This window comes from Takifugu flavidus, chromosome 22 (assembly GCF_003711565.1).
Source record: "Takifugu flavidus isolate HTHZ2018 chromosome 22, ASM371156v2, whole genome shotgun sequence".
Lineage (NCBI taxonomy): Eukaryota > Metazoa > Chordata > Actinopteri > Tetraodontiformes > Tetraodontidae > Takifugu > Takifugu flavidus.
Window position 1 is genome coordinate 1,093,872 of NC_079541.1, and position 15,034 is coordinate 1,108,905.

The following is a 15,034-nucleotide window of genomic DNA, read 5'->3' on the forward strand; positions in this document are numbered from 1 at the left end:
AATTACAAAGAGTCCAGAAGTCAGAATATCGACGTACCCCCGTTGCCATGGTTACTGCATTGATCCTTGTTCGGCGTGTGGTCACTTTCCTGTGAAAGGTTTAGTGTTCTGAGGTTAATAGTTCAGTTTAACGCTGGTAAACAGGCAGCAACCAGTCTGGGACGGCGCAGACGATCAGGCAGCAACAGCAGGCGTTACATCATGGTTTACATGCTGGTGTGTGTTTGGGTCCTCTGGCAGCCCTGTGTTTATGTTCTCCTCCTGATTGGAATACCAGTGACAGTGCATTTCTCCGCGGTGAGGGAGACCACCAGAAGACAACACTGATCGCACGTTTCCAGCCTGACGCTGCAGTTCCACCTCGGGCAGAGGATGTGGTCGTCCTCTCCCCGGCACGTTCAACATTCTCCATTGATGGGAATGACTGGAAGCACCGTGTCCAGACAGAGTGGGCGTCTGGTCCTTTCAACCCAAAAACACATTCTCCAGGAGACGGACACACCTTCACACCGGGTCACGACAGCGCTCTTCTCAGATACCTGCGACATCTCAGACCTCTCAGACTAACGTGACGCATGCCTGAGGAGTTCTCTCCAGTCACTGGACTTTGGCCTTGGCCCGGAAAGTGAAACATGTTTGAATATTAGTAAAAGAGCTACACGTTGCTTTGAGAAGGTGATGAAAGCAAAATTAATTTCCCAGGGCTGAGAAATAAGGAGAAAGTCATGAATATTGTTGCTGGACCTGAATGGAGCTTCCCTTCTCTATTTTTGGTACTTCTAAAGTGATAACAGAAGCAATTAGAGAACATTTAATCTTGGCTGTGTGCTGGCCAAGCCTTTTACTGTCAGAACCTGTTGACAGAAGCACCGCACACGCCCTCCAACAGCTTGATGTCTGTCCAAGATTCAGCACAACACAAGCTAACGGTGCTTTGGGATGTGCAACCCTGCTCCAGACTCCACTGTCCTCCGCAGGGTTTGGAGCCTGCGTCGCCTTCCTGTGTGCAGCCTGTGAGCTTCACCGGCCTGTTTTCACTCCGATAAAGACTGTGAAACTTGGGATGTTGGGAAAATAGTCAAGGAAGAGCATTTAGCAACATTCGCGTGTGTGAAACCTGCTAGTTATGCTAACATAAAACTGGATAATCTGAGGATAAACAGGAATTGTGTGTGTGTGTGTGTGTGTGTGTGTGTGCTGCATCTGCAACAAAACAACTGTAAATGGTGACAAATGCTGTTTTTCCTAAAGGCTGTGAACCAGAGTCCCTTACATAAACGGGCATCGCCGCATTGGGAAAATGCTTGGGTTGGAAAAGTCCCTCTCAGATTCCATCTGGCTTACAAACCTATCTGTGGATTTATCAGAGGGCGTTTAAACCACAGGGAGGTTTGAAGGTTGTAATCTGTTGATGTTACACTCACTTCCATTTTACAGAAAATCAGAGAAGGCACGTCTGTGGCCTGTCTGATTCCTCCCAACAGCCCGGAGAACTTCGCTCTCTGGTGGAATAAACCAATTTTCTGACTCCACCGTGTTTCCTAAACTGTACAGCTTTTTCACCGAGGGAGAACCAAAGCACTTTCTTGACAAGGCCACAGATCCAGACACTTCAAATCAACAGCGAGGGGATTTTTCTTCCTCTTTTGGTCGTCTCTCCCCGTCTGGCTTTCACCGCACGTCCGTCTTCCTGCATTTTTGGAAAGTGCACTTCTGAATGTCAAGAGCGAGTGTGACAAGCCTTTCCAAACAGTTGACACTTTCAATCCCCCAGCTTCTATTTTCTTGTTGCTCTTGAAGTATCAGTCCTGAGGTTGACGTTTTCCTTTGCTGATGTTGAGGCAACTCTGGCCACGAGGCCACGACCAGGCAGCTCGGTCCGCCGCTCGCTGGATTTGGCAGCGCTGCTCGAAAAGCTTAGTCACCAGGACGACCTCACCCTGTTTCAGGCACACGTGAAAAAGAACTGCAACAAACAACACTGTCCTACCACATCATCTCACCTTGTCCTTGTCTCCAGGTAACGAGCCCTTCGTTCCCTGTGGTGGTCAAGATGGGACACGCCCACGCTGGCATGGGAAAGGTGAGTTTGGGGGGGATAATTCATCCTGTATTTCCATAATTCATCCACTCGTGTGGATGAGAGACGAAGAGCCGCCTGTGGACACACCTCAAACTCACCATCTACTTGTATTTATCCAAAATGAATCAAAAACAAACGCATAATTGGCCCCAGCAGTGAGTCCTAATCAGTCACACGGCTGGTTGGAATGGGACGGTGCGGGATGAGAAGTGTCCCGGGAGCCGATCGGGCCAGGAAGACGAGCCATATGTCTCTGGGCCTCGTCTTTCAGCACGGGCTCAGTTTCCTGTTCAGAAGCCAGACATGTTACAGAATTTCCCAAAAGGCTGAAGGGGAACTTGGCAGGGCGTCTCGGAGCGGGTCCTGGTTTAACCCCTCAGACCTCACAGACGAGAACATCTGGGATGAAGGCCGTCGCCGTTTCAGTGTTTCAGGTGGAACCGGTGGAATTGAGGTGCTAAACTGGCCTAAACTGGAACGCTTGAGAAACTAGTGAGTGTTGGATTACTGGCAGATCTTTTTTTTAAATAAACTGTCCCAAAATAGATTTTTCTCTTTTGCATATATTTTCACAGCTTAAATGAAATGAAACTCCTAATTCATTTCAGAATTACATTTGCGGTGCAATAGCTTCTCATGTGGTTTCTCAGAAGCGTTCCAGTTTTATTAGCCATCAGAGTTAAAAGACTGTTTATTTGCGCATGCTAACCATCAAAGATGCTGCTCCTCTTTCAGACAGTTAAACTTTCTTTTATTGCCTCACTACCTTCTCACTCTTTATGCAGGGTTTTTCCTCCACGGTGACGACGTTTCGCCCCGTTGTGAAACGCTCCGTTCTTGGCTCCACCCTGACAATCGCCACTTATTTTTGGCGGGGTATTAAGGGTTTGTGTGTGAAAGTAAATTAAAGCTCTAAAAGTGCCATTAAAGTCTTTCTCAGGACCACACAAAGCATCTAATATACCTATTTTCCCTTCTGTAGACCCACATACTGGATCAACCCATAGATTTGATCTAATACAAGTTCAGAAATACAAAATATTTGCCATTATATGCATATTTCGAGGCTACTCTCATGCTTTGACCTTCCTGCTCATCTACTGATCATTCCGAGCCAGGAAATTAACCCCAGATTCATAATCTGAGGACGGACCTAATGTGCAACTCCCATTCCTGAACGGTCCGGGGAATTAGGTGAAGCACCCAAGACTGGCGCTGAATAATCCCAGTAATGCCCCCAAAGCATATCGGGAACTCTAACCCCCCCAACCACAGATCTAGCATCCATCAATGTGCCCGTCTTTTATTTTAAGACACGCCCGAAGACCGGAATCGCATGATTTGACTCTTTCAGCGCTCCAGCTGTGACCCCAACACTGTGGTGACTTTCAACCCCAGGCGAGCAACCAGAACCTCCCAGATCCTTTGTCTGGTTTCTGTTTATTTCAGGTCCCAGTTCCCATCAATGCGTAGAACTGGGCAGATACCAGTAACAGGAATGGTGACGAGTGAGTGGAAACTTTGGACCCACTCTTCCTGTGAAGGGAGAGCACAGAAAAAGCTCCCTGAAGAAGAGAAAGCTGTCCGCAGGTGATAAACGATGTCACAGGAGCCTTTTTATCCGGCATAAACTCTGGATTAAAGACAATGCTTCCCACTTTCCCCTGGGAGCCTCGCACAGTAGTTGCTTCTTTTCATTTTACAGCGTCACACCTCATTGTTGCCTCATTATCTGAACCTTTTCGTGAGGATACCTGCGAGTATTACGCAAGAGCCGGGTTTTGTGTTGCCATTCTCCCATTACATCATTTCCTCGTCGCCTGTGTCTGCGCTATAATCGCTTGTCGGTGGTGGTGATGTGGGGGGGGTGAGGTAAACACTGCCACCCCTGGCAATGTTTCCATCCAGACCCTCCTCATTATCCCAGCGTCCTGCGAGTGTGAAATTCCTGTGGCATCCCGAGGAGCCGGAGCCGGCGTCAGCGCCGCGGAATTCGTAAATTAGCCGCTGGCTAATGAACGTTATCCGTCCCCACAGATCAAAATTGAAAACCAGCAGGACTTCCAGGACATCATCAGCGTGGTGGCCTTGGCCGGGACGTACGCCACCACCGAGCCCTACGTGCAGTCCAAGTACGACATCCGCATCCAGAAGATTGGCAGCAACTACAAGGCTTACATGTAAGAGTTTGAAAACTCTTTACTTCCTGATGTGCTTTAGCTGGAACTCCAGATATCAAACCACCACCAAAGCTGCTAAAATCCCCGTCTGGGCGCACGCCTCCTCCACTACAGCTCGGCTCCGTAGCCTCGAACTGCCTGAGCTCTGCTGCCAATCACGCGAAGCAGAGGAAAAGAAGTGGCGGACGAGAGCTCTGCGGTCAGACCGAACCCGGTCAGACAGAACCCTGTGGGTTCTTTCCACAGTGAGCAGTTTCACAGGTGACCTTTAACCCCCACGGACGTAGCTGCAGGCAGACACGGAGGTTGGAGTGTTGGGATGTCAGAGGAAGGCAGTGGAGGATCAGGGAATTTGATCCCAAAACACAACTAAACTTTGGAAAACTAAAAGTAGTTGAAATGAAGCAGAAACTCCAGATTTATGTGAGTTCATACTCCAGCCTGATGAGTGTCACCTAAGTAAGCTAATTAAATGTGCGTAAACATTTGTGTTCTATTAATCACATCAGCGATAAACGAGCCAGCTTTGGCTCAGATTGTTCCTGTAAACGTGCACACGCCCATTTGGACGCAGGAGCGCCTCGTATTAAGCTGCAGCCGAGCGTGCAGCAACAAAGGGCCCCAGTCGACGCCCTCTCCACTTCCAAGGCTCCACATCTAAACATTTACTGGGCTGGAAGTGGAGGGACGCGGCGGCCAAAGCCTTATCTCATCTGGATTTATCCGCCGGCTTCGCCCTGAAAACATGTCATGACATAAACATGGTGTAGGTGTGGATGGCGGTTCGTCATCGCTGATCAAGCAATGAGCGCTGCTCCCGCGGGCTTCAGTAATGAGCTACGAGTGATTTTTCTTTTATCTCTTTCGCAGGAGGACATCCATTTCTGGGAACTGGAAGGCCAACACAGGTTCGGCCATGCTGGAGCAGATCGCCATGACTGACAGGTACGCCGCCGGCGTGACGCGGCGCAGCTTTGGCCTCCACGGTCGGCGCGCCCGCCCTCCCTGATTCTGTATCTCCGGAGATTACCGCTGATTCAGCGCCACGCCTTATCTGTTCCTGGGGTCACTGTGTTCCAGATATCGGCAGTGGGTGGACTCCTGCGCTGAGATGTTTGGCGGCCTCGACATTTGCGCCGTGAAGGCCGTGCACGGAAAAGACGGCAACGACTACATCATCGAGGTCAGGTTTTTAGAAGAAAGTGGGTGAAAAGTGAGGAGGGAAGGGTGAACGTAGGCTGTAGCCCAAACAGGCCACGGAAGAAAACGGCGTCTGGCTCCCAGCTGGGGATGTGGTCGCGCTAACGTTTGGACCTGTTGGGACCGATCGAGGGTGAAGGACTCTTTAGCGTTGGGAAGGTGTTGCAGACTTGTTCCGTCCATCCCAGTCACATGTGAAGGAGTGAGATGAGTCGGGGAATTTTCTAGAGAAGGCTTGTGTCATCGTGGCTAATCTGCATTATTTTTAGCACGGGGGAGTGTGTCGTCTCATCAGAGGACGCAGAGACGCGTCCATATTTAGGCTGACCACCGCTCTGGCTGGCCGTCCGTAGGTGAGCTCAGTATCCAAAGCTCGAGCTATCTCAGGAAACACCTGCCAGCTCCCCTGAGATATGCAGTTTTAGAGCTGGACTGTCAGGACAGAAACTGGTGACACAGTCATCTAACAATGTTCCTCCTCCTCCTCCTCCTCCTCCTCTTCCTCCTCCTCTACCGCTCTGTCTCTCTGGAGCACGTCAGCCTGATAAAATTTAATTAAGTATGACTGGAAAGAGCTGTCGGCCCATCACGGTGGGAATCTGCCTTTGGTTCCAGACAAAGACATCAGCCGTGACACCTCACTCTGATCAGAAATACGGAGAGTTTTACCTCCTTTTATTCATTTATAGACGAGCAGCCGAGCATGATGGGAGATTTCATGGCCTGGTCAGGCGGCGTGACGCAGCCCCGGATAGGGAACGTCACGAAGCGTGTCACAAACACTCAACGCCCCCAAACCCTTCAGGTGACCTGACTGGGGCCAGGAAGTGACCCTCAGAATGGTGCTTTAACTATCGGTTCGACCACCACTTGTTTTTCCATCTGAAATCTAACTTTAAAGAATGTCATGTCCTATATTACATAGTTATTAACAGTTGATCCAGTCAGGAACTGTGATGTCACTGCAGCGTAAAATGCTCATTCCGATGGTCTCTGGGAATTCCCAGTAGGTCCCACCCTCGAGCTTCTTCTCAAGGTTTCCTCCTGTTCCGTGGTTGCCGTGGTGATTAATTTAGGGGGTTCAGACCCCGTGAGGCTTCCTGATTGTGAGGCAACCTAGACTAAAGGAAATCTAGGCCTTTAAGACCTTGTAATTCCGTCCAATCACAGCTGTCTGTGGTTTCCATCATCACAGCAGGTGCATGTTTTCATTCAAAACAAGGAATATGTTGGATGAACGTGTTGTTATCCTTTAATAAGGGAGCACTGAAACACTGTTGTCTTAAAGATAAACCAGAACTTCCTGTAAAATCTCACCCTGCCTGCAAGTCAGCTTGGTCTCGTCGCACTCTGTCAACTTTCCCATGCAGGGTTTTAATTATTGTCCAGGCTGAACACTGTCGCTCAGTAAACGTGCAGAACAACACCTCCGTGTTCCAGGAACGGGAAGGCCGGTGGCAGCTCCCGCCTGCTGCTGGATGACTCTGGATCCCAATAAATCAGCAGGGTGGATCCCAGGCCCTGTTTTGAAGCGGGGCCCTGACGGATGCTTGCCAGGGCTCCGCTCTGTCCCCTGTGGTCATGACTCAACCATCCAAAACACGGTGCCACGCCCCACCCCAGCGCCAAGACCACAGGGAAGGACGGGCTTCTGCAGGGCTGACTGGTACGGATGGATGTTCTCAGCAGAACAGAATGACCCCGAGGAGGAAGTTTGGCTGGAACCGCTCTGCTTCCTTTGTACCTGTGACGCCATGACGGCCGTGGCTCAGGTGTAAAGGGATTACTCCTTTGATCCCAGAGTTGTGTTTTCCACGCCGGAGCTAACGCGTTAGCCAAGGCTGGTTGTTGACACGAGCAGGCGCTGTGTTTATTTGCCCCGTGCACGGCAGAGACACATGCCTGGTGAGCATCTCCACTCCGGCTGCACATGAATGTGCACGTGAGGATCTGGTTTGGTGGGCACGTTGTTTATTTGGAAGAAAAAAGCCGGTGGATGGCAGTGGATGTGGTCTGTGCCCAACATAATGTTTAGAGAGGGAGTCACGTTTTATCTGCTGCTGCTGTTCTCGACCCATTCTGAGGGAACACGAGCAGAAAAACAGCAGTTGGCCTGAAAGATGAGGTTTGCGTCCACATTTACCCTCTTGAAAATGAAGCTATTTATAACTTCTCTTTCTAAACTCCAGCCCGTGTGATTTATCACGAGACGGGGCCGAGGGCGCGCTCGTTTCGATTTTTGGTGGAGATGTCCTGTCATGTTCCACCCTCTCTGTTCCAGCGTTGAGTGGAAGTGGGTAAAAAGTGCCGAGCTTCCCTGCAGGAGATGTTTTTTCCTGAGGAGCATGGGAACGGGCAGAGGACTCGGTGTCACGCTCAGTGCATCCGGCACTAAATCAAATTTATTTCAGTTTTATGTCCTGAAACCTCTCCAGGATGATGCAGAACACCAGAGTCCATCACTGACACCCTCTGGGGTCTCAGCTGCACGATGAGGGGTGCGATACTGCCATCTAGTGGACGTATACAGAAACGTAGCGCTGTTGGAGCCTCTGCTCAGCCCTCCAACCTTATTGTCCTCCTGCAGGTGATGGACAGCTCCATGCCCCTGATTGGTGAGCACGTGGAGGAGGACAAACAGCTGATTGCAGAGTTAGTCCTCAACAAGATGGCCCAAGTGCTGCTGGGCGTTTCCACACCTCAGCCGTCGTCTGTCAAGGTACGCCGTCGCTGACGAGCTTTTAAACGCGCGACCGTACATTTACGCGTGTTTTTTTCTTTCGTCCTCAGACCACCCAGCCCAGACGAGGTAGGACCAATTTTCTTTGTTTTCTGATGATAAATGATTAAACGAGCAGCTCCACTCTTGATTCACATGTGCCTCTTTGACAGGAGGTCACCGCTCCGCTTCTGCCTCTCCATCCCAGTCAGCTCATGGGTCTCCACAGCGAGCGCGCTCAGCTACCACCTCCCCCAGTCAGGCGTTCCAGCCCGGTCCCATCCCTGCCTCCTCTGGACCTGGAGCTCAGAAACAGTCGCCACAGCTGAAGTAAGCCCAAAATAAGGAGCTCATTGGGAACTCTTTAATATTGGTATTTGGCACCTCCTTGTGGCCGAAACCGGTAATTACATCAGTTATTTTGCTGCAGTTCCCAAATACTGTAAACTTCTCAGAGTTTCACATTGTATTCGCCACCCATGTCAATATTTGGAAGATAATATGTCTCATTATATTTACTGACCCAAGAGAGAACTCTAAAATCGTGCGCACTTTACCATGCAGCAAATCACAGTCGCTGACCAACACGTTCACGGAGACGCTGCGAGGGAACGTGACCGAAGACGAGGCCAAAGCCGAGACCATCCGCAGCCTCCGCCAGTCCTTCGCCAGCCTCTTCTCTGACTAACGGCCTCCTTCCTCGTCAGGTTTGAGAGGAAAATCAAAGAAGAAATCCCGACTGCTGTTTCTGTGATGGAGTTTGCGTCCCCCACCGAGTCCCGCCGTCCCGTCGGTGGCGTTTAACCCTGCCGTCACTTCATCGCTCAAACAGACCGCAGAGGTTAAAGGTTAAAATATCCATCTGTTGTCAGAGCAGACACCAGTTCCTCTGCTCAGCTCGATGTCTTTAGCTGTTTATTTCGCGTCATTCGGTTCCTCTCATCCTCCTACCCACAATCCTTTGTGTTAGGCTGTCAGGTGTGTTGTGCATTTACAGTGATTTAAAAAAAAACAACTCCAGCAGGGAAACATTATTGGAACGTGCATGATTGTCTTTTTGGCTGTTTATTCCTTTAATCGCTGATCAACTCTCAGCTTCTGAGCGGTTTCTCAGATGTGGGCGACGCTCTGCGGCGACCTTCGGGCCCCCAGAACCTCCTCCCATCTGCTGCGGTCACGGCGCTGCTCCCTCCTCAGCGTAATCTTACCAAAGTGCTTTTCTTTTTAACCGAGCACGCAGCCATGTCCCTCGTGCACTGGGTCAGAACAAATAATTTGCTTGGTGCAAATGCTGCACTGGCTGGCAGCCGCCGTCTTCCACCTCAGCCCCCCCCCCCCCCCCGCATCTACGATTTCACTCTTCTGGGGTTTTGTGAGCAGAACCTCAGTGAGTTCTCTCTTTTTTAAATTCAAAACTTCCTCTGATTATTGGTTTTTCAAGCTGTGGAGCCGATATCTCATCTCAACCAGCAGATCCGTTGCCGTCCGTGTTCCTGCCTCTCGGAACGCACGTGGGAAATATTCCAGCAGAATTTTCAGTTTTCCTCACTGTTTCCGTCCTGGACTGCAGTGAAACTTTGGTTCACTCTCAGCTGCGTTCGGCTCCACCCGAGCTGCGCAACTTCCTCTTGCTCTGATGTCACTTGCACCTCCGGGCCAGACGTTGGTGGAGACAGTTCCGTGTTTATCTTTGCACTTCTGAGTCTGTTGATCTCGATCCTCGTTTTCATGTGTGTAACTGCAGAAGCATCAGTGCAACCGTGTGAAAGTGGTCAAGTCCTTTCAAGGAACCTGTGATTCACAATAATAATAACAACAACAATAATTCAGTCTAAATCAATGTAATTGCATGATTCTGTGTAATTCTACAATGGTGTGTTTGGGTGTTCTTGTGCAAACTGTACATTTGTTCTTCTGGTTAATCAGTGTTACCAAAAAAATTGCAATAATTCTATTCCTAATATTTTCCAATCACTTTGATTTTAAGCTCTTCAGCATGACTTTTGGGTGATGGTTAGTACTTATTCACGTTTACTGTCAGTAGTTAAATGTCTGTGTTGTATTTTTTTGCACTAAAAGAAGGAGTGTTAGCTCGACAGAAGACACCACAGTGCTCGTCGCATCAGTGAGCCAGGAGCAGTTAGAGGTTTTCCTCTTCCAAACATCTGCTGTGTGGGGAGGAAGGAAGGAGCCCCACAGCAGCCGCTGTGCTAACGACCGATGCCTTCATAGTTAGCATGCTGCATGAAGATGCAGGTCAAAAGGTCAGTGATGAAACGCTGCTGTCAGACATTAGCCTAAAGCCACTTTTATCCTATATTTTATCCAGTTTAGCGAGCAAAAAAAAAAGTGTTTTTGTGCCAAAACCTGTCCGGATGGAAAAAGTTTCCGACTTTTCGGTCAAAATAAGCTTGAGAATCATTTCACCTCAGCCAACGATTGGGCTCCTCGCCACGTTTAGCTCCGCACGAGTGACCACTGTGATTCTTCTGTTCATTCCAGCCGCGTCTGTGAAGCTAGATGCTGTTTTGTTATTGGTCGGCACCTTTGCTAGCATTTCTTTGCTTCTGGGACTGTCTCAAAAAAAGGAAAAAAGACCAAATCTGCATTTTGTTGTGAGATCCGACGTCTTTGTTCTGAGTACCACTGCGGTGCAATAAGCCATAACGAAACCATGAGGATGTTCTATCCCTTATGTGCTAGGCAATAACTCCTGTGAGCAGATATGAACCACTGTGTCCTGACTGTCCCGCAGACGCACCTTTGTCATTTTAAGTTTAAAGGAATATTGGGAAACCTTCGTCGCAGGCTTAAATCCATGGGAGGGAACCGTGAGGCTTGTTTTGATCAATGCGCCTGAGCTTATTGAAACTGTAAAAGTTACTACCTCAAGATCCGCAGAGCTCCGCACGAACAGCGCGGAGCCGTAGTCGAGGGTCATCGGGACCAGGTGGGCCAGAAATTAAGTCAAATAATTCGTTACGCGAGCAAGAACGTTAATCTTCAAGAGAAGACGTTGAACAGGCTAATTGGAAGGACGGACTGTGGTTAAATGGGGCTTCTAATCCCAGGTGACAGGAACCTGAGACAGGAAAATGGTGGTCCCAGAATTCCTGATTATTCTTGCCGTGACCACGACCCAAACGCCATCATCTGAGCGGCAAATCGGGCCCTAAAGTGTCCGATTTCGGCCCCCCGACACCAGAAACCCGTTTAACCGCCACACGAGGGGACGATAACCATCAGCGCTGCTCATTTCACGCTCCCGCCCGCCATAAAGTGTGACGTGCCCTTTCTTGAGCGACGGGCCTTTTGTGCGAGGTCGTCATGGAAACGCCAGTCTGCTGTAAACACGGGCTGGTTTTGATTCAGAGTTCCGTCTTCTCCTGAGCAGAGTGGCGGCTGACGTGTTCTGTACTTTCGGTGTGAGTAATGCTGTGTGTATCGGTGTAAACGTGGCATGACCCCCTGACCCCTGACCCCCCCCCCGGCGTGCCTCAGGTGTGTTCCTTTTGACCGTCGTGTAGTTCTGATGTCTGGCTGCCTACTCGTGATGACGTGTGATGCATCTCGTGTGAACTTTCTCTGCTTTTCTTTCGTGCTTTGGCTCCTGTAAACGAAGACTTCTGTTATTAAAGGTAACAGCTTTTGCTAAACCTGCGTCTGCGTCCCACTTCCTCCGGGGCTCCGCCGGAGCCACTTCTCTCTTCATTTGTTTCTTTCTCCTTTTATGGTCACCGTTGCAGAAGATCTGGCTCCGGCCGCGCTTTTAAAAAACCGGGAACATTCGGAATATGTGGTGATAATCCCGAAATCCCTTCATCTTGGATTACGGCTGCGTTTTATTCCCCCTGGCGTGAGGACCCAGGGAGTTTAAAAGCCCAGCGGCCACTCTGCGTTTCATCTGCTGCCCGCTTCCCGTCAGCCCCCCTAATGAATCATGTTAGGCGTTAATGTTACAGCGCAAATAAGAAACACATTCAGCAATAACTTTGTCCTCTTATTGCTTTTCACACAATGGCATCAGCCCTCAGATATTTCTGCCCCGGTGGGTTTGGACGACTGGAGAGTCTCGTTTCCAACAACAGGCTTCACATGTGCACATTTTCCACCTAATATTGACCATATGTTCACAAACACGAGTGCTACATTATATTTACTGTATTTAACATTGTATATATTGCCTCTCTGAGTCCGGCCTCCTCACTGCTCGGCTTCCCCAGTCGCGGCCTGCATACCAGAGAGCCGGCAGCCTGATGCTAATCTGCAGCTGCCGGTGGAATTTCTTGCATGCCTTAAAGTGGAATGTCCGATCTCTCATCTGCCACATGGGCCCCATCAGTCTGCGGTGCACCTGAGTAAGTTTTTTTTTTAACAGAAAAACGCAGATGTCAATCATCACGTCATCAAATTCTGTTTCAGAGAGAACAATCACGTGAACCAGCAGGGGGCGACATCGCCCCAAACAAGCCAATAGAGGTTCGCTTGGGCGATACCGTCAAAAATACTTTAAATAGACGTTAGGGTCCGTTAAACGTGCCCCTGGAGAGTGAACAGGTATCTGAAATGGACCAATTAAAACACAGGTTCATAAAAATGTTCTCAGAATTTATTGGAATTGTGACCATTTTTGCTAAACCTCACTGATGAATTCTACAGTTCCATCCAGCTAAGAATTGTGGGTAATGTATTCTTTTGTAGATTCTAGAGTAGGATTTAAAAGCAATTTTGCAGCTTCCTGGAATGAGCGGGTCGCCTTCTGTGCCTTTGATGCATCTTGTCATCCTCGTTGTCTCTCTTTATAAAACTTATGTCGAGCCCCAAAGCTGTCAGCAGGCCCCAGAGCCATCCCATCATTTAATCACACTGGGTGGCTTATGTGCCTTTTATCAGCGCACTTCTAAATGCAACCGAAACCTAATTGGCCCTTTCAGAATCGAATATCTTCTTCACAGCAGAGAGCACTTTTAAACTAAGAGAAAAAAGGGCCTTGGTTGTCATAGTAACTGCCATGCTTGAGAGCATAATGAGAAGAGAAATGGGCGAATGGAAGTCCACTTGTTTGATATCTCCTTCCATGTTCATCCACAGGAAAAGCTGCTGGAGCGTGTGAACAGACTTTAATGTGATCACTGGACTGTTGGCTTTACATCCTTGTTTAAAATTCACATTTTAATGCGATGTAGTTCCTGTTTCAGCCGGATGCTGAAGGGAGGAAAGCGAGGGAGGCCGGACTCATTTTTCCTCCGTTTTTATGGACCCACCGAGGACTCCACGGGGGACGATCTACCGGTCCTGCCGTGCATTTAGTGAGGCTGTTCCACAGGATAGATGATAAAAACTCTTCCTGTGAATTCCACAGAGAGATCTTACCGCACCAGCGCATTAACTCCAAACAGGAGGCATCATGGGAGCTTCTCAGCAACAGATTGGGATTTTCACGTGACAACCGCTCCAAAAATATCAAGAGTTTTACATTTAAGAACAACAATAATGTGCTCTAATGAAGGCTAAGTACACGTGTGATTGGCTGAAAGAGACCTGAGGAAGAGTCCCAGAAACCAAATCAGGTGGAATGATCAAAAACTTCTGCAATAATAAATCTCTAACGGCCGCTCACTGTAATCATGTTTGGAGCACCTCTGCAGCTAGCTCTGTCCTGTCCCCGTCCTCATCTTCAAACCTGGACCAGGACAAGAACAGTTAGACACTAGATCATCTAGAAGGAAAGAAGAATTAGTAAACAGGCGGCAGATGTGAGACGACGTGTTTTATCCTTTATAGTAGAGAAGAAGACAGTCAAGTTTAGGAAATAAGTCAAATATGAAGAGTTACCCTGAGGAAAGCAGCACCACTATCCACAGGCCCCGAGGGTTCAAAGGTCAACTCTGTTCTAAGTGGATAATGTTACAGTGAGGCAGGAGAGGATTTAAGCTGAGCTAATTAGCGTGTCCAGTGGATGGAGGAACGCCGTTTTTTCCCGTCTGGGCCCGAGGACTCTCGAGGGAACGCATTCATCCCGTGTGGCGTTTTGGAAATAAACTCCCGAACTCCAGCTTAAACAGCTCGTCGGCCCACTCCAGGGAGAAGGACGGGTTGTTTGGACGAGGCCGAGCTGCAGCGGAGGGAGAAGCTGTGCGGGGTTGACCCGCTGACCGAGGAAGAGTCGCCCCGGTTCTGCAGGGCTGCAGAGGCTCTGCTGTTCCTGCAGTGACAGAAACCCCCTCTGCTCCTGGGTTATGAATCTGCTGCTCCAGAAATGGCTCATTCTACCCTTCAGCGCTTACCTAAACAGGATGTGCGGAGATCTCCACTTCAGTCCAGACGCTTTGAGAGTTTAGATCGTTGGATCAGGGTTTTACAGGGTCCAAGTGGGCGTTTTGTCACTAAATCGGCGTGAGCCCTGTGTGTGTGCCGAGGACCCTGTTGCGTAACACCACTGTCCTGGGAATTGTTGACAAAAATCTATTTTACAGCCAAATTGCACAATATTGCCATAACGAGGTCTCTCGGCGGGGCTGTTTTTGTCTGTTTCCACTGACAAACCCCACAGTTGTAACACAGCAAGACTCAATTACCCCTCATTTTAATGCCCCGTGGCCTTTTTGCACCCTGGATCTGACTTTTCTGTTTGTTGTCCCCCACCAATTCTACCTCTATGATGTCATATTATTGATTAATGAGGTGTGATGGACACAGAGAGGACAAAACCGTGCAACATGTGACCCGTTTGACCGACGATGCTACGCTAGATTTAACAAGTCGTTGCCTAGGATATGGACAGAACACCAGAGGGTCCCAGAACTCCCAAATAAGGCTCACAGGGATGTGCAACGATGGTGTCAAGTGGAA

At 49.2% G+C, this 15,034-nt stretch overlaps 1 protein-coding gene across 1 annotated transcript in view; it reads left to right on the plus strand.

The window, feature by feature from the left end:
• Positions 1–11,838, plus strand: part of LOC130519317 (synapsin-3-like) — a 50,340-nt gene extending 38,502 nt beyond the window's left edge. Inside the window, exons 7-14 of the mRNA XM_057022658.1 lie at positions 2,021–2,083; positions 4,121–4,263; positions 5,134–5,208; positions 5,344–5,446; positions 8,051–8,182; positions 8,254–8,272; positions 8,356–8,512; positions 8,747–11,838. Of these exons, the coding sequence (XP_056878638.1) occupies positions 2,021–2,083; positions 4,121–4,263; positions 5,134–5,208; positions 5,344–5,446; positions 8,051–8,182; positions 8,254–8,272; positions 8,356–8,512; positions 8,747–8,870 (816 nt within the window). The 3' untranslated portion in view covers positions 8,871–11,838. The remainder of the gene's footprint in view (positions 1–2,020; positions 2,084–4,120; positions 4,264–5,133; positions 5,209–5,343; positions 5,447–8,050; positions 8,183–8,253; positions 8,273–8,355; positions 8,513–8,746) is intronic.
• The last annotated feature ends 3,196 nt before the right edge of the window (positions 11,839–15,034 follow it).